The sequence below is a fragment of the Hemicordylus capensis genome, chromosome 5 (genome assembly GCF_027244095.1).
Source record: "Hemicordylus capensis ecotype Gifberg chromosome 5, rHemCap1.1.pri, whole genome shotgun sequence".
Classification (NCBI taxonomy): domain Eukaryota; kingdom Metazoa; phylum Chordata; class Lepidosauria; order Squamata; family Cordylidae; genus Hemicordylus; species Hemicordylus capensis.
Window position 1 is genome coordinate 45,882,255 of NC_069661.1, and position 18,877 is coordinate 45,901,131.

The 18,877-nt window shown below is 42.0% G+C and overlaps 1 protein-coding gene across 12 annotated transcripts in view; it reads left to right on the plus strand.

Moving 5' to 3' along the window:
- The window catches only part of BLTP1 (bridge-like lipid transfer protein family member 1), a 201,468-nt gene that overhangs the window by 135,760 nt on the left and 46,831 nt on the right, over nucleotides 1–18,877 (plus strand). For 8 of the 12 annotated variants that reach the window (XM_053253722.1, XM_053253721.1, XM_053253726.1 and 5 more), the window contains 13 exons: nucleotides 117–361; nucleotides 1,201–1,306; nucleotides 3,574–3,671; nucleotides 4,254–4,439; nucleotides 5,125–5,293; nucleotides 5,591–5,802; nucleotides 11,063–11,122; nucleotides 11,754–11,952; nucleotides 12,275–12,334; nucleotides 13,045–13,271; nucleotides 14,201–14,401; nucleotides 14,597–14,727; nucleotides 15,679–15,802. In XM_053253722.1, the coding sequence (XP_053109697.1) occupies nucleotides 117–361; nucleotides 1,201–1,306; nucleotides 3,574–3,671; nucleotides 4,254–4,439; nucleotides 5,125–5,293; nucleotides 5,591–5,802; nucleotides 11,063–11,122; nucleotides 11,754–11,952; nucleotides 12,275–12,334; nucleotides 13,045–13,271; nucleotides 14,201–14,401; nucleotides 14,597–14,727; nucleotides 15,679–15,802 (2,018 nt within the window). The remainder of the gene's footprint in view (nucleotides 1–116; nucleotides 362–1,200; nucleotides 1,307–3,573; nucleotides 3,672–4,253; nucleotides 4,440–5,124; nucleotides 5,294–5,590; nucleotides 5,803–11,062; nucleotides 11,123–11,753; nucleotides 11,953–12,274; nucleotides 12,335–13,044; nucleotides 13,272–14,200; nucleotides 14,402–14,596; nucleotides 14,728–15,678; nucleotides 15,803–18,877) is intronic. The other 4 variants (XM_053253731.1, XM_053253732.1, XM_053253724.1 and 1 more) reach the window with 3 other exon arrangements.

Genomic DNA, 18,877 nt, shown 5'->3' on the forward strand with positions numbered 1-18,877 from the left:
GTGGTGCTACCACAGCATTGGGGAGCAGTGGAATTGGAAGAGGATGGCTATTTTTGTAATTATTTGCAGTGCTAATAGAGAGTATTAAATTGAGCACATATCTTCTCATTTCACAGGTGCACAAACAAGGTTTACATTTGAGTTGCCAAATCACAGGTTGCGGTTTACTTCCAAAGTCTCTGCCACCGATATGTCTACCATTCCTCCATCAGCCAGTCTTAACCTTCCTCCTGTCACAATGTCAGGAAAATACATCATGGAGGAGCATGACACCTATTCAGATCAAATATGGAGTATAGATGAGTTGCCTGCTAAGCAGGGTTACTATCTCCAAGGAAACTATTTGCGTTGTGTGGCTGAGGTTTGTGTTCAAGACTGTCTCTGTTGTCTCCCAAACTTCATTTATGTTTATGTAATATATATGTATCTCTATAATTTACTTTACACACACACACACACGGCCCTTGATTATCATGGGGGTTATATTCCACGATATCACCACAAATGCCAAAACCACAATAATTAAAACCTTGTACTTATGGGAATGATGGTATTGGTACATACAAAAGTATTTAAAAATAACCTCCAAAGGAAAACAAACCTAGAAATATGAGAGGAGTCCAGCACTGTACCTTGGCCTTGTCAGCTCTCTAGATCCTGCAGTAATGGCCCCAAAAAACAGAAAAACAAACAAACAAAAATCCTTCCACAAAAACATGGCTCCACACTGCCTCCAGAAGTGCCTCCAAGCCAAAAATACCACTGGAAATGCCATTAGAGGTGTGAAATGTGTGCTCAGGAACCATGAATGGCCGAAATTCAGCCCCACAATAATTGAAACGGGGTATATATTATTGAACCAGAATAGCTGAAATGGTGAATGTAGAGCCCATGATAATCGAGGGCCTCCTTATGTTACATATATAATATAATAATGATGTATGTATTCTCTCTCTGTGTGTATTCATATTGTAATTGTGGTCATGCAACTTGTAAATAACTGAAACATGATTTGTTGCTACCATCTAGCTCCTTGCATCCACGTTGTGGGACGGGAATTTGTCTTACTATATTGTATTTTGAGCATGTGCTCTTTGAGTAAGGGAAATTATACTAACTGAAGAATAAATATGATGTTTCTTCCACCCCTTTTCAATCATGAATTAATTTTCTTTTCTCTCCCACCCCCCTGCCCCCCAGGTTGGGTCCTTTGAACATAATCTTACAACAGACCTCCTGAACCATTTAGTTTTTGTGCAGAAGGTATTTATGAAAGAGGTCAATGAAGTAATACAGAAGGTTTCAGGTAAACCCAAGTTTTTTTCTTTTTAATTTTTTAAATACTGAAGTCCTAGTGTTGGTGGTATATGAGCCCCCACTGCCAGCACCTATATTTATACTAAAATATATTTGCTAGCAAGGGGGATATGATATTTTCATAATGCTGCACATGTACAAGCAGGTAATAAGTCCATAGTGGATCTGAACATTTTGTTTCTACTACATTGTTTTCCATTCACAACTCTTGCTCCTCCTTTCTAAGATTCCATAGGCTTTTATCTAAGAAATTATCTTAGAGGTAAATTGTGTGTGATAGGAGAGATCATGTAATTAATTAATTAATTAATTAATATGCCACCTTTCATTAAAATAATAATCCCAAGGTGGTATACAGTATAATTAAAATAATACACAATTAAAAGTAAAAATATCACATTTAAATAATTTAAAAGTTTAAAACCTATACAAAACAGTAAAACACAAAACACAGCAGCAATGGCAAAAAACAGTTCTCTCATATAAAAGCCTGGGTGAAGAACCATGTTCTTACTTGTTTCCTAAAAACTGTATGAAAGTCAGTCTCTCTCTCTCTCTCTCTCTCTCTCTCTCTCTCTCACTCACTCACTCACTCACTCACTCACACTCTCTCTTGCACTCTCTCTCTCTCACACACTTAAAAACAGTCACTGGGAGCAATCACTGGAGGGAAATGGCTTTCCACAGCATTTTTAGACCTGCTGCAGAAAGCCATGTTTCTTCCTCGTAGTCTCTGTGCATCACACACACAATATTTGCACCTGCACAGAGACCAGTCCGGAACCTTCTAGAGATTAAAATAGAAAGGGTGCCATCCCACCTTATTCCCTCAGTTTGCCGCCTTCCGCTGCAGACCTTCTGCTGCAGACTTTCCAAAAGCCTTCAAAAAGAAAAAAAGAAAGAAAGAAAAAGGATTAGGAGGAGAATCGGGAGATCTGGATTGTGATCCATTGTAGTCATAAGAGTGGGGTTCTGCGCCTGCGCGGGACCATTCGGGCAGAATTGACTAGCTCCTCTAAACGCTTAGCTCCGCCCCCTGCACATGGGGTGAGCAACCTGTTTTTCTTTAGGAAAGTACTTGTTCCTTCATTTACCCCTTGATTGTTTTTATTCTGCCTTCTTGCCTTTCCTCCTTCAGTTTTATCTGTCTGTCTTGCTTTGTGTTTTGATTTCTGCACATTCCCCCCACCCCAAACTTTTTCCAACTCATGCTGAGGGCTACAAAAGCCCCTTTTAAAAACTGCTCATCCTGCGGCACTAAGATCTCCATTGCCGATGTGCACTTGCTGTGTCTCGCATGCCTTGGAGAAAGACACAGGGTTGACACTTGTGACGCCTGCAGAGCTTTTACACGACAGGTGTGCTGCAATCATGCCATGAGGCTTTGCTCCCTTCTCTGGGAATGAGCTCTGAAAGCTCATCCAGCACTGGAACTGGGGATTGCCTGTACTGCTCCCCACTCTCAAACGGGCATAGCCTTTATAGGCTGCCCCATTATGGCATCGGACTCGCCTATGTGCCCAGCAACAACCTCCTCTGTCTCTGCAGAGACAGTTTACGAGTCCTCTAGAGAACCCATGGCTCCCTCTACCACTGGCTTGACAGGGCAGCCAACGCCTCCACCTTCCTTGCCTGCAATCATTAAATCAAACTGGTAAGAACAAAAATAAGCTTAAACTATCTAAGAAAAAGCAGCCAGTGCAGGCTCCCTCAGGCAGTGAACTGCAGAAAAAGAAAAGGAAGAAACATCATGTCATTCAGGTGCAGGCGCACAAGCCCTCAGCAGGAGGTGGCCTCTGATCCTCCCTTAGATCCCCAGGGACTTAAGGTGGGGCTTGATCCCTACACATCACACTACAATGAGGAATACGAAATGGAGGTGCTTCCCCCCGCTCCATCCCTAAGGATTCTGCTGCATGGGCCTCCAGCAGAGAGTTGTACTTGTGTCCCTGTCCCACCCCCGGATAGAAACAACTGCAACTTCAGGTAGGATTTTGATTAACTGGCACAGGGAGGAAAGGTTTTTTTTTAAAAAAAAACAAAAAACAAAAAAAACCCTCCCCTAACCCAGTTTAATTCATAAACCCCTCATAGAAGTTTAAAAATGCATTGGGAGAGCCAGTTGTGGTCTTTCACTTCATATGCAGTTTAGTCCTTCAAGGCGGCCATTATCGAATTTAGTTTTATAAGTAAATTGTTAAAATGACAGGTCCCTAGTAAAATTCTGGAACTATATTGTTTTAATTATTTTTACAGGAGGGGAGCAACCTATTCCTCTTTGGAATGAACATGATGGAACAACTGATGGAGAGAAGCCGAAGATTCTCCTCTACTCTTTGAGTTTGCAGTTTAAGGTGCTTTTGTGTTCCTTGAAATGTGGCCAATGGTATCAGATAAACAAATAATGCATTATTATGCAGAGGACAGCACAGCAGGAAATGACTTGACTAGCAAGCCAGTGCTTGCCAGTTCGAATCCCTGCTGGTATGTTTCCTAGACTATGGGAAATACCTATATCGGGCAGCAGCAATATAGGAAGATGCTGAAAGGCATCATCTCATACTGTGCAGGAGGAGGCAGTGGTAAGCCCCTCCTATATTCTACCAAAGACAACCACAGGGCTCTGTGGTCGCTAGGAGTCAACACTGATTCAATGGCACACTTTACTTTATGCAGAGGACCCATCGCATTTCTTGGCCTCTCTTCAAATGTCTTTACTTCTCAGCAGGGCAACAGACCTCCAATGATTAGCCTTTTAAAGGAACCCAGCCTTAGGATTAGCCCCCCCCCCCTTTTCTCCACCCCACCCCCTTCTTCCCCCATTGTTATTTACTACTTATTGTGGAAGCTGGAAGTTTTCTTAAATACAATATTTATAAAAATGTGTTTGAAAGACGACTGCATTTCACCTCAATACCTTGCTCTTTCTTTATCAGGGTATCCAGGTAACCGCTACAACACCATCAATGAGGGCTGTAAGATTTGAAACGGGTTTAATAGAACTGGAACTCTCAAACCGAATACAGACCAAAGCAATGCCAGGTAGTAGCAGCTACCTGAAGCTCTTTGGTAAATGCCAAGTAGACTTAAATCTGGCATTAGGACAGATTGTTAAACATCAGGTGAGTTCCTAGAATTGTTTACGTCTATTGCAGCAAAAACAAATAGCCTTGTGGTTAAAAACTAATACATTGTAGCATATGCCTAGGTTTCCGTGGACTACGTTCCACTTTTTATACTCCATGTGAATGGAGTATAGTCCATGAAATCTTATGCTCCAATAAATGTGTTAAACCATTTGTTGTTTTTCCTGTTGTTGTTATGCTTCTTGCTGGTGACAATTTGATTCTTAATAAGGGGGTTAAAAAGTTGCTAAATGCAGCATTGTAAAACACTGTGAGCATGCCTCTAATTAAATGATGATTTGACATTAATTCAATTCAATTCCTTTATTATGATCACAGAACAGCATAGAACAAGTAGGCATGAGCCTCGGGCTCTGGCCCAGACTCCTCCTCCTCTATACACTAGAGGGTACTTTAATAGTTGAAAGAGCCATCATGTGGTATGTTTTGCCACAGTTCAGAAACAGAAGTTTCCACTGTTCTGCCCACCTGTCCCCATCCTACTCAGAAGACAGACATGTAAGCTTGAGAGCCACTCCTGCTTGTTCTTCTGATGTCAAACTCATGGTTTAGACTTAGAATGCAACTTCTGAGCGTAAATTTAAGAACAGGTGGGTTGTGTCAAGTTCGATATTTTGCTGTGTTAAATTCTAGCTTTTGGCTGTTTCTGGAATGTCTTAAGGTTTATGAAGAAGCTGGATCAGACTTCCATCAGGTTGCTTATTTTAAAACCAGAATTGGACTAAGAAACGCCCTCAGAGAGGAAATCGGTGGTTCATCAGATCGAGAAGCTGTGCTCATTACTTTGAACAGACCCATTGTTTTTGCTCAACCTGTGGCATTTGATAGAGGTACTATTAGACCATGTGTCTATTTTTGTTTCTCCAGAATAAAAGTACACGCTGAATAACAGTGTTAGACAGAAAATGTATTTGTATTAATTAAAAGACTAAATGGCAGGAACCATCTTGCCTTAGTTTCCAGTCTTATTAACACGCCTTGCACTCAAGGAGCAGAAAGTAATTGAGATGTATGTTCTTAGCTCTTTAGTATTGGAATAAGGCACAACAATATATAACTGCTGAAATTCAAGACTATTTTTCTGTAACGTTTTGATCTGAAATGGTGAAACTGTCTTTCCTTCAAAGCTGTGCTTTTCTGGCTGAACTACAAGGCTGCTTATGATAACTGGAATGAACAGAGAATGGCCTTAAATAAAGATATCCATATGGCTACGAAGGAAATAGTTGATATGTTACCTGGAATCCAGCAGACATCAGCTCAAGCTTTTGGGACACTTTTCCTCCAACTAACAGTTAATGACTTGGGGATTTGTCTGCCCATCACAAACACACCGCAGGTATTGAAAAAGAAAGAAAGAAGAGTGATAGCTTTTATTGAAGTAGTATTTTGTTTGCATAACAAGACATTTTTTTATTAAATATTTGATGAAATGTGAAATTTTCATGTAGAGCTCAGCTAACTCTTCACTAATTTTGAGAAACTAACAATGTGAGCATCATGCATTTGTTGGAAGCAGCTTGGAATACTTTAATGAGCTTAATTGGCTGGAAAGGTTGTGATTTTCTGCAGCAACAGATGTGTGTATATATATATATATGTATGTGTGTGTGTGTGTGTGTGTGTGTATATATATATGTGTGTATATATGTGCACAAATCGATTTTTTCTTTGATTTGTACCCAAAACAAATCACCCCTGATTTGTCTTGTATCCAGATCTTTCCCTCCAAATCACCCCAGATTTGGTTTGTATTTGCTGTGATTTGATTTGGATTCGGACCACTTAACAAGGCCCTAGGGATAGGTTCCCATGGGTGCCACCTACCACCCAAATTTCAAGGCAGTGGGATACTTGGTTGATTTTTAATGATTTTTTTTTTAGTTTTTACTGATTTTGAACATTTCCACCATAGGAAACAATGGGGATTTGAAGTTGCCATATCCTAACCCTAAACAGATCCCCAGGTTTCTTTTTTAAAAAAAGCTAAGCTCTAGTCCTTGTAGAAGTGGAGTTATGGAGCAAAATTATGTTTCAAGTGTTTAGATCCTTTGGTGTATAATAACTTTTCCTCATAATGAATACCTATGAGCACTAATTATGCGCCTTTGTTTCTTCTATTCATTTTTGCTATCATTGGACAGTGCTGGCTGTCAACTGCCATGTGTCAACTAACCCCCCCCCCCCCCCCCACACACACACACTGGGGTACTCAGTTTATTTGTTAGATATTTTTGAAGTGTTTAGATTCTTTGGTGTCTTCATTACACACCTTCATTTCTTCTGTTCATTTTGACCCCACTGCTTTGCAGGTGGGGGTGGGGAATTAGTGGCATCCCATGTTCCAACTACCCCGCAACCCACAAGCCACTGTGTACTCAGTTTATATTTTAGGAATGTTTGAGGTGTTTAGACTCTTTGGTGTGTAATGAATCCCCATAGGGATTCATTATGAGGAAAGGTTATTAGACACCAAAGAACCTAAACACTTGGAAAAAATCCTAGAACATAAACTGAGTAGTACCCCAGTGCCTTGCGGGTGGGAGTGGGGTGTACTTGGCACATGGCAGTTGACAGTTGGCACTGTCAAAAACACAGTTACAATGAATAGAAGAAATGAAGGTATGTAATGAATCCTCATAGGGATTCATTGAGGGAAATTTATTATACACCAAATAATCGAAACACTTGAAACATAGTGACCACACATTTTGCTCCATAGCTCCACTTCTACAAGGGCTAGAGCTTAGTTTTTTTTTTAAAAAAAATGAAAGCTGGGAATCTGAGAGAATTAATAGGAGAGATTCAAATCTTGAATCGATTCGAATCAAATCAGGCGCAATTCAATTTGTACCGAGATCTAGCCAATGGGCCACAGGGGCGATTTGTTTTGTCTCCAAATCACCTGAATCAGCTAGATTTGGGTACAAGTACCCGAATCAGTTTGCACATCCCATATATATAAATTTATATAATTTTATTTTCTTACTTTAGTATGAAAGGAGAGTGCTGTGCAAGAAGTTCCTGCATGCTCTGTTGTGCAACAACACATGCGTAAATGAGTGCATGGAGCAGCACGCACATTCCTCTTGCATCCCTGTAATGCCTGATACTGCATGTGCTTCATTAGTCAGTATGTGAGCCACCCAGACTAATGTTGCCCATGTACAACAATTTTTCCCAAGCCCTCTTTTGATGCCCCCGAAATATGTTCCTGAGAGCTAGGGGATCCTTGGGATCAGGAACATTGATTGGGGAGCAGCAAAAGAGGGATCTCAGGAAAAATCCTTGCATGCAGGCAATGTTCTACTCTGAAGGCACCATTAGTTTGGCTGCTGCCCAGTAAATAGTTTCATGGCAATAACACTGTAAACAAAGCTTTTCAAATCGGAACTGCAGGAATTCTGATGTCAGAATTTCCGCTGCCCACCACCAGGAGGCGTTAGACCGCAAATACCCCAGGTAGCCCACTGCTGGTGGGGGCCCTTTAACTGGCCGCCCAGGACTGGTGTGGGGACTCCTAGGCAGCACAATGAAGTTTGGGCATAGGCGGGCAGGGAGTGACTATCTTCTCGCTCAGAAGCCTAGGTGGATTCACGGGCTTCTGGAGATCATAGCCCTGAGCAGAACAATCCCTAGAAGCCCATGCATTCTCTCCGCAGCTGTGCAAGCTTCTGAGGGAGAAGATCGTCACTCCCTGCCTAACCCTCCCAAACACTGCCCAGCCCGGGCACTTGCCCCATGCTCTAATGTCTCTTGGTGATGTGGAGTGGGAATTCCCATATTGGAATTCCAACTATTCCAATTTGCACAGGCCTAGTAGCTTTAATATTATGGACAGGCCTGTCCTTTGGCAGTGCCAAAGCCAAATAATTTGTATCAGCACTAATAAACTGTGGACTAATAAACTGAGATTGAATTCAGACAAGATGGAGGTGCTCTTGGTCAGTATGAGAGCTAACTGGGATGAGGGGATTCAACTGGTTCTGGGTGGGATTTAGCTCCCCTTGAAAGAGAAGAGCAAGTGTGCAGTTTGGGGGTATTGCTGGACGCAGCACTGCTTTTGGATGCTCAAGTAGAAGCAGTGGCCAGGGGTGCCTTTGCACTACTTCGGCTAGTGCGCCAGCTGCATCCCTTTCTCGAGAAGGCAGGTGTGGCCACAGTTACCCACGCCTCAGTCAGCTGTATTATTGTAACACACTCTACATGGTACTGCCCTTGAAGATTATTCGGAAACTGCAGCTAGTGCAAAATACGGCAGCTAGGATTTTATCTGGAGCTGTCCACTGGCTGCCAGTTTGCTTCCGGATCCAATTCAAGGGGCTGTTCTTGACCCTTAAAGAACTTAACAGGCTGGGCCCTGGATATCTGAAGGACCACCTGCTCCCAAGGTTTTCTGTCCACTTGACAGTCATCAAAGGGGCTTTGCTCTGTGTGCCAACAATAAGAGAGGTTTGGCTGTTGTGCGTGCGGGACAGGGCCTTCTCATTTATTGCCCCCAGACTTTGAAATGTTCTCCTGGTGGGCATCTGTCCTCCATCTCCATCACAGTTTTTAGAAAGCAAGTGATGTCTTAGCTTTTTACCCAGGCTTTTATTTGAGGGTTGTTTATGTTGCTGTTGCTTTGTATTTTATGGTCTCATTGTGTCTATTTTTTAAACTTTAGATTAGTATTTTTGTATTCCAGTTTAATCTTTTTATAATTTAACTGTTGAATAGTTTTATATTGTGTCACATGTTTTGTAAACCGCCTTAAGATTATTTTAATGAACTGCGGAATAAAAATCTAACAATATGTACATGCATACTGCGTGGAAGTGGCTGTTCATAGTGGGGCCGTCTCTGCTCAGCACTGCATGCTTCTGGTGCAGGGGAAGGGATTCATGGGAAGCAGACAGCTGGGAAAGAGTGAGGGGTGTGGCCAGAGGTGTATCTAGGGAAAATAGCGCCTAGGGCAAGAACTGAAATTGCGCCCCCTGTCCAAGCATCTGACACCCATCTTTCAGATAACTTTACCATAATATCAGCTGAAAAATACAAGTCAAGCTCGTTAATCTTTTAAAATTTCAAAAACTATTTAGCAGTGGACGTAGCCAGACCAAAAAATGCTGGAAAACTACAAATTTCAGTATGCTGGGGCTCATGAAATACCCAAATACTATGTGGAGGTGTGCTTGGAAAATTAAACAGAAGTGCCTGTCTAATTCTCTACTATGCATTGTAGCATCACTATTACATAAGTTTTAAAAATAAATGGAGAATTTGACTTTTCCCAGATACTCTGAAAATAATTAAAGGATATGCAGAGTAAACTGTTTCACTGCTTGAAATATATTCTAGTATTTCAGAAAGAGAGAAATGAGAGAAAGAGAGCAAGAAACTCCCAGTGGGCCTTAATACTAAGGATTTCACACTGATTCAAAGACAAACTCACCATTAATAGCCATATTATTAAGACATCACATTTAACTCACTTATCACAAGTTGTTGTTTCTCTTCTTTTTCTTGTATTTATGCTGGCCTTGGGCTGAAATAAACCAATACATACATACACACTTATCACAAGAAGCAAAGTAAGAACAAATGAATACAATCCTAGATCATAAGTTCAGCTCAGTATTCACAAGCCCTGATTCTCTGTACATAGTGCCAAACTGAATATGTGTACAGTGACTTATATTAAATTTTAAAAATATTTTTTACCTGTAGCCCCTTCGGGGCGCTTCCTATAGGCCATGGGCAGGGGGGAATCTGCAAAGGTTACCCCTTCCTCCGCAGGCCTCTAGGGCCTCACAGGGACCATTTGAGCATGTGCAGTGGCCATTTTTTAAAATAATTGTTTTTTTTTAAAATGGCCACTGAAAACAAAATGGCCACCGCACATGCTCAAATGGCCTCTGCAAGGCCTGAAATGGCCTAGGGCCTCACAGAGGCCATTTGAGCATGTGCGGTGGCCATTTTGTTTTTGGCTGCCATTTTTTTTAATTTTTAAGAAATTGCGCACACCCCTCCAAGTGTCGCCTGGGGCACGTGCCCTGCCTGCCCTACCCTAGATATGCCCCTGTGTGTGGCGGGATGTGTGTGCCCATGAAGTACTTGGAGGGTAGTCCTGTCTCCATGGCAACACTCCCCACACAGAAACCTCCTGCCACACCCCATGTGCTATTCCAGCCATTGCTTGGGTAGTACAGGTTTCTATGTCAGTAAAGGAAGGACCCCACATTCTGGAAACATGCAGTGCTGCACAGGGATGGCTGTGCTGTGAGCAGTCACTTCTCTGTGGTACTGATGCAATGGGTACAGAGTATTTGACTTGGATGCTGCCAGAGCACAGGCCTAGTTATGGAGCCAAAATGAATTAATAGTTGATAAGATCTAGTGCCATTAGAATGGGAAAGTTCTAGGTTTACGGCTTATAAACAGAATGTTTAAGATTTTATGGTATGTACGATTATAAAGGATTAGTGGGTTGCATAATACAATTAAAGCTAAGACTTGGACACAGTTTTTTGAGTACAGTACATGTTATGCTATAATATGAGATCTTTTAAAAGCAATAATGAAAATATATACATGTAATGCTTTTAATATTGGTACAGATTCAGAGGCAGGGGCACAAGATTAATTTTGGGGGACAGAAAGAAAAACAGAATTTCTGTGTAAGTAATAAGTGTTCTATCAATAACATCTGATGAGCTGTATTTCCCCATGTTTGTCAGCATGTAGCTGAAAGTGAGTGGCCTAGATGTTCCCCAAAGTCCCATGAATTCCTATTACACCTTCAGCTTAAATGACTTTCCCCAGATTTGTGTTGTGCTCCAGCCTTTAAGTGTGCTAATTTATTAAAAAATAATGCTTGAAGATCGTTTCTCCTTTAAAAAGTTATTTTGTGGAACTAGATTATTCTGTATGCTGAAAGGGAAATAATTAGCATAAAGATATAAGTCCCTATATGTTGAGAACCAAAAAGATGAGAAGAAAGATTTAATATAGATTATGCACATCTCTGAGAAGAAAGTGTGTATTGTTCTAGGGACCGATATTTAGAGAGGTGACAGGATGCCGGGTGTTGATTGACCCTGCCAGTATCCCTTGAGAAGTATAAGGCCAGTTATTTTTAAGTGTATGTGTGCCTGTGTGTTTCTGCTTTATGACAGCAAAGCAGAAGAGAAGACTGTGAGAGAGTCAATGCCCCTAACTGTAAAGAAACTGCCTTAGCATTGTCCAGTGATTTGAAAAAGACAAGATTTGAAACTATAGTTGTTCTGCTTTTCTTTTCTCTTTTTACAGTCTAACCACACAGCTGATCTGGACACTGGCTCTGCGTTAGTTCTAACCATTGAAAGCACTTTAATTACTGCCTGCTCTTCAGAATCTTTAGTCAGCAAAGGTCATTTTAAAAACTTCTGTATCCGCTTTGCTGATGGCTTTGAAACAAGCTGGGATGACTGGAAACCAGAAATACGAGGAGATCTAGTCATGAATGCTTGTAAGCATTTCTCTTGTCTTGATCACTGCTAATCCAGAACTTTGCAGAAGCTTAATAAAGAAAATAAGTTGTTTAACCTTCATATTTAATTAAGTGAGAAAATTGTTATAGCTTCTGAAGCTAAAGCATGTGAAATTGTATAGAAATATGACTACTTATACAGAAATATAGTATGAACTAGGAATTTGGAAAGAGAAAATTTATCTGTATACCCACCCACCAGCAAAATGTTTTTTCCCTAGAACAAGAGAAGGAACTAAATTTTGTGCTTTAAAAACCACATTGATATAATAGGTCCACTAAATCCTCCTTCCACCTTTAGGTGTAGTACCAGATGGCACCTATGAGGTATGTTCAAGAACAACGGGACAGGCAGCTGCAGGTAAGAAATTCAGATCTGTACATCTGCTGATAGACAATCTCTCACAGATTTTTGTCTCTTGTCAGAATCCTTTCTCACAACAATTTTAACCTCTGTGTTAATTTTAACACTTTTAACCTTTCAGTAAGTCTGAGTGTGTCACTCCATCACAGTACAGTATTTAATTGGGCAAGTTTATTTTCAGCAACAAACTACAGTCTGACAATTTTTTTGGATATCAACTTTTGCATCAAAAAATGAATAAAGAGTATGTAGACTGCCACAGTACATTTCAGTATCTGGTTATTCTATTCATCGCACAACTGCTAGTATCAAATGGATATTTTGAGGTAGACATTTGAAAGTGAAGTAGTAGTAAAAATATCTTAATTGCCTATCTGAAGGATTCTGTGGGCCAGAGGCATTCTCTGTCTTCCTTGTCCCTAAGACATGGTCATAGTACTGCTTTTTTATTACTTTATCTCTTCCCCACCCCCCTTATATACCAACAAGGCCACACTCTGTGTCCCAAACAAATGGCAATGCAGCCTTTAGCACATAATCATTGCAGGTGTTGGTAAACTGTTACAGTTCTTCTAATTGTGTACAATGTCATTGAGAAAAGTGTCATGAGCTGTTATGAAATGCTTGACCTTGGTTTTCACATGCCTGAATCTTACTCTTATAAAGCAAAGTGATGAAGTAAATTATTGCTTTTTATTTTGAAACAGAAAGTAATAGTGCAGGAACATGGACTCTGAATGTCCTGTGGAAGATGTGCGGCATTGATGTGCACATGGATCCTAACATTGGGAAAAGATTAAATGCTCTAGGAAATACACTCACAACACTGACAGGAGAAGAAGATTTAGACGACATTGCTGATCTTAATTCCGTTAACATAGCTGACCTGTCTGATGAAGATGAAGTTGATACAATGTCTCCCACTGTTAGTGCAGTAAGTGGCCTGATTAATGTATCCTAATGTAATTCTAATATCCTAAGCAAAGCAGCCGTTTGATGTGCTGCATCTTTGTGCAGACTTAAAGGTTTAGCCTTGCTTTTTGATTAGCAGTGTATTCCTAGAGAGCAACAGAAGGAAAATTAGATTTGTGGGTGGAGATGAAAGCTGCCTAGACTCATGCAAGGGCTTGCATTAGCCCAGTGAAATCATTTACTTTGGGTAGTTTGTTCAAACAACTGATCCCCATACAGTTTTACAAACGGTTTTTGAAATTTCCATTCAGCCAATTGCAGTGTGGTATGTGAGAGAGACTGCTGTTCAAGGGGAAACAAGTCCCCTTTAGAATCTCGGAGCTAGTTTTACAATCTGAATACTGGTAGGGGCCTCCATCAGATGGACTAATCCTAAGAATACTTACTAGGAAGGAAGGACTCCGAAGCCAACTGGGCTCACTTCCCAATGTGCATAGGATTGGCCTGTTAGAATAACATGAGGAATGCCTGTCCCATTAGAGCAACCTGTTAAAAGTACATTTAAATATTTGGCACAATCATGAATAGTAAACCTAAGCTTAACTCATAGTGAATCTGCAAGTGGAAATGCAAGTGAGGGACAGTCAAGGGCTTCGTTCTGTAGAAGAATGAGAGAAACAGGACCAGTGAGGACTGGAGGGATTCTCTACACCTCTCTAGGAAAGAGGTCTCACAGCTCACAGTTAACAAAAGTAAGCAGTAGCCTGCATAACGCTGGCAGGAATGAGCCAGGCTCTTCATAAGCAAAGTCTCAGGAAATGTTCAAAGGGAAGAAGTGGCAAGTGGCAAGCAGAAAGCCTACAGTAGCCATCGGAGGTGGGCCAGACAGTAGGAGGACTTGAGGCACCAGCGTTTACTGAATTATTAATCTTGCTATCTATTATCATGTAGAAATCAGATGGTGGTCCGCTATGTGGAGATGTACACAAGCTCACTTTTGGGCAGCGGATTGTAAATCACCTGCTGGGTTTGAGCCCCAAAAGTCATCGTTACTCTGTTCCTGTAGAATATTTGTCTGGATCGGCATCGAGTGATACATCTTGTTCTAACAATTCACACTTAAAAGCTGGCAGGTCTTGCTCATGGGGACATGTATGTAGCATATCTCGTCTCTAAGTGAATGTTGGCGTTTTTGGGTCACTGGCAAATCAAGAATCAATGGTTTCTTCTTTAAAGCTGATTTTGCATGCTATTTTGATTTGTGGTGCAAAACCTGATCTACCTACATTTTAAGTAGCAACACTGTATGTTAAGAAATTAAATCAAATCCCTTCTATGTTGAAACAGGAGAACACTGACTATCGGAGGCAGGGAGCATCTAATAACCAGACTGGAGAGCAGAGGGGAAGAAAGTATGTGAAACGTTTAGTAGATATAAGGGAGCTGAATGAACAAGCCAAAGTAATTGATGATCTAAAGTAAGTGTTTGTGTGTGTATGTGTGTGTATTTCCCCCACCCCATCACAATTCCTTCCAATCAGAATAATCTATTTTTCTGAGAAGACAGGTTTCCTTGCCTTCTTTTAATATAATTGACATTTTTATCCACTGCAAGATAGAAGTTGTTTGCTTCAAATCAGTAGCTGCTATCTAGACTAATGTTGCTCGCAACAACAAAACATTTATTTTTGCACACAAGGGAGGAGGGATGGTTTTTTTGCTGCTCTCCCCTGCTCTCTGAAGCATACCTGGCCTCTGAAAATATGTCCCTGAAAGGTGCAAGATCCCCAGGGATATATTTTCAGGTGGCACAGAGGGCTGCAGAAGTTGGGGAGATTGCCCCTCCTCCCATTGTACACATGAAACTTTTTCATGTGTGATGCATTAGTTAAGATAGCAGCCAGTGACCTTTCTTGTTTTCTTACAGAAAACAAAGAGAAGCCTTGCAAAATAAGAGAATCCTTGCAAATAACATCTGGGACTGAGTTGTAATCTGTTTATCTGATCAAAGATCGTAATAAACAACTGAACTGATTCTCAATAGCAAAGGATCTTATCAAATAACTATCAAAGACACATCACTGGCATTACTTGGTCTAAATTTGTGTCATCTAAGAGAATGACAACTGCATCCTTTCATAAGGGAATGTTAACAAATTTCATAACTGAAGCTATTTATTATCATTGTTATATTTTTCTCTTGCCCTTCCTTCAAAAAGCTTAAGTCAGCATACATGGTGTCAGCCATTTATCACAACAACCCTGTGAGGCTAAGAAGGTGACTAACCCAAGGTCACCACTGAGTTTCACAGCTTAGCAGGGATTTCAATCCAGGTCTCCCTAGTCTAAATCTACCACCGTAACCACTAAAGCACCACTAGCTCTAGTTATCTATTTAGAGCTTCCATTAAGTTTAACTTTGTCCTCAGGAAACTAGGAGCAAGTGAAGGAACTATAAACCAAGAAATTCAGCGTTATCAGCAGTTGGAGTCGGTAGCTGTCAATGACATTCGCCGAGATGTTCGTAAAAAACTCCGCCGGTCAAGTATGAGGGTGAGCAATTTTTAAAGTTCATTTTGAAGTGTGTTAAAATCATTACTTTCACTTTTGTTCTTTTTCATGTTGTTAAAAAAATATGCTGTTCACCTGAGCAACAATGTTGAGGAATAGGCTACAGTATTTCCTTGGAGGTGGTGGACCACATTTAACAGTAGTGGATAATCATTTTTCAGCAGGAGACCAATCACAAACTTTTATGTAGTCCTACAGGCAAAGCACTGTGCACCTATTAAAGTTTTGAGTTTTAAAAGAGGAATTATTTTTATTGTTTGGGGCAGAGGTACACAGCTCAAATCATTTAGGGGACTATTGTTTTTATTAACTCAAGAGGCTGCCTGCGCTACCTGCAAAACAGCATTTTTGCTACCAGTTAGGATCTTTCTTTTTAATTCATTCTCTCTGAACCATGTTTTTCTCTGTAAGCCTTATCTCACACAGTACATATCTCTCTAAACCGCTTTCTTTTAGCCCTTGCCTTTATCTCTCTCCCCATTCCTTAGTGGGTGCCATCTTTCCCTCTCTAAACCCCATAGCACTTTCTCTCTCCCCCCCACCCCCATACATCTGCACCGATAGTTCTACTGCCCTCCTATTTTTCAGATCTTTGCGGTGATCTGGGATCATTCCTAACATAGGCAATTCAGCTGCTCAGTAGTCCTGCGGAAGGATTTCATAGCTCCTCTAGGCGCTCTGAAGCTCTGCCCTTTGTGTGCGAAGTGCACTGGGTATCTTGAGTGGCAGAGCACCTGTAGCTCAGTTCTTTTTCAACCACCACATTGTGTGCCTTGTTAGGGTTTGCTCTTCGTCTTCACCTTGATTCCTGTGAGAATGGATTGGATTTTAAGGTTTAGACTCGGACTACTCTCAACTACTCTCTTTCCTATCGTTTTGGACTCATTAACATTTGTAAAACATTTTAAAAGTTTTCATCTTGTGGGGGGACTCTCCTGTTGTCGGATAAGCATGACCAGTGTTTGCTCTGATGGGGGGAGATCATATCGTCCGGACATGTAAAATCTGCCTTACTTTTTCTAAACAGACCAGAAAATGTAGAGAATTGCATTTTAGGGCTGCTTTATACGGAAAGGCTTTGTGCTCTCCAACACTGATGCCGCATTGCCCATTAGCTTAGACATCTGTGGCTATGATTTTGCCCAGCTATCGACGCTTGGTGTCGATGTTGAGACATTCAGCTGAGACAGTTTCCCATACCCAGAATGTCAACTCAGAGCACTCTAAGGAGCTTTTTAAGAAGCCCTATAAAGTTTCCAAGGAAGGTAATCACAAGCACCATAAGAAGCTGAAACATTGCAAGGAAGACTCCTCATCGCACTTGACTACTAAATATAAGACCACCACCACCTCGACATTGATCCTGAAGTGGACTACCCCGGAAGAGACCTCAAGTCGTTCAACATCAGCCCACCATCCATTGTCAACAACTGCAAGGGACAAACATCAAGCTCCTCTTCCTTCGAACCCAATTCAACCTCCAACGTTGGACACCTTATCCGTGGAAGGTTCTTTGAAGATTCGGGATTGAACCCCTCCTCTTCCCCAGAAGTGATATCATATCATTATTCTATATGGGAAAGTTTTAAAGAAGACCTCATATTTTGCCTTAGCTAGCAAATATGGTAGAAAATAGTCTGCTCCACTAGAAAAGGAGAAGAAAACTAGACTCTATGGGTGCAGGTTCTATTCGGCATCCTGCCTTTCAATCAAGACAGCTGATATCATATCATTATTCCATATGGGAAAGTTTTTTAAAAGACCTCAAAGATCTCCCACAACTCTGAAATCTAAGTTTAATGACATACTCTCCAAGTCCACAGACATAACCCGCCAATATCTGAGCACGGTGAAACATTTGGCTGAAACAGAATCACATTCACTAGCAGCATATTTCTTCGATGCCATGCTTGGCTAAGATCTACAAATGTTCAATAGGATATAAAAAGAAAAACAGAAAATCTCCAGTTCAACTGAGATGGCCTTTTTAGCTCCCAAAATGATGCTACCATGGAGAAGATTTAAAAAATCAAAGTACATGACCTTTGTGTGCCGCCCCCCCCACCGCCTCCTGGCGCGCGCCGCCCCCCCCCCCACCGCCTCCTGGCGCGCGCCGCCCCCCCCCCACCGCCTCCTGGCGCGCGCCGCCCCCCCCCCCACCGCCTCCTGGCGCGCGCCGCCCCCCCCCCCACCGCCTCCTGGCGCGCGCCGCCCCCCCCCACACCGCCTCCTGGCGCGCGCCGCCCCCCCCCCACACCGCCTCCTGGCGCGCGCCGCCCCCCCCCCACACCGCCTCCTGGCGCGCGCCGCCCCCCCCCACACCGCCTCCTGGCGCGCGCCGCCCCCCCCCACACCGCCTCCTGGCGCGCGCCGCCCCCCCCCACACCGCCTCCTGGCGCGCGCCGCCCCCCCCACACCGCCTCCTGGCGCGCGCCGCTCCCTCTGGGCCCACCATTGGTCGCAGCTGCAGCAGGGGCAGAACTTGCCACATCTCCACACATTTCCTCTACATAAATTAATTATATAGATTCCAACAGAGCTATGACTATTTCCACAGCACATATGTCTGGAATTAGCATTATGGACATTTGTAAAGCAGCTACATAGTCTTCTAACTAACCTGCTGTTTATAAGGCACTATGCCAGTGATAACTGAGCAGCGACTGGGGTTAATTTCGGTTGGGCGGCTTTAAAGAAAGTTCTTTGATAACATCCTCGCACCCTGCCATCTCTTGGTGAGCTCTTGGTGACTGTCCAGAGGAGCTATGAAATCTTTCTATGGGGCTACTGTGCAGGTGCATTACCCATGTTGTGAATGATCCTGGATAACCTAAAGATCACCTGTTACAGATAAGCAATGTGTTTTTCCCCTTCCCACAGATATTTCTGTAGCCTTATCTCTTAGCTCCGGAGCCTTATTTCTCAGTTATCACCTCTTTCCTTGTTCTATGGGCAAGGACACCCAATAGTACACATTTTCTCTCATCACTGCAATTCTGTCTGCAACAAGACCACATAAGTCTTTCATTGTCACATAGAGGGAATCTCAAATATGGG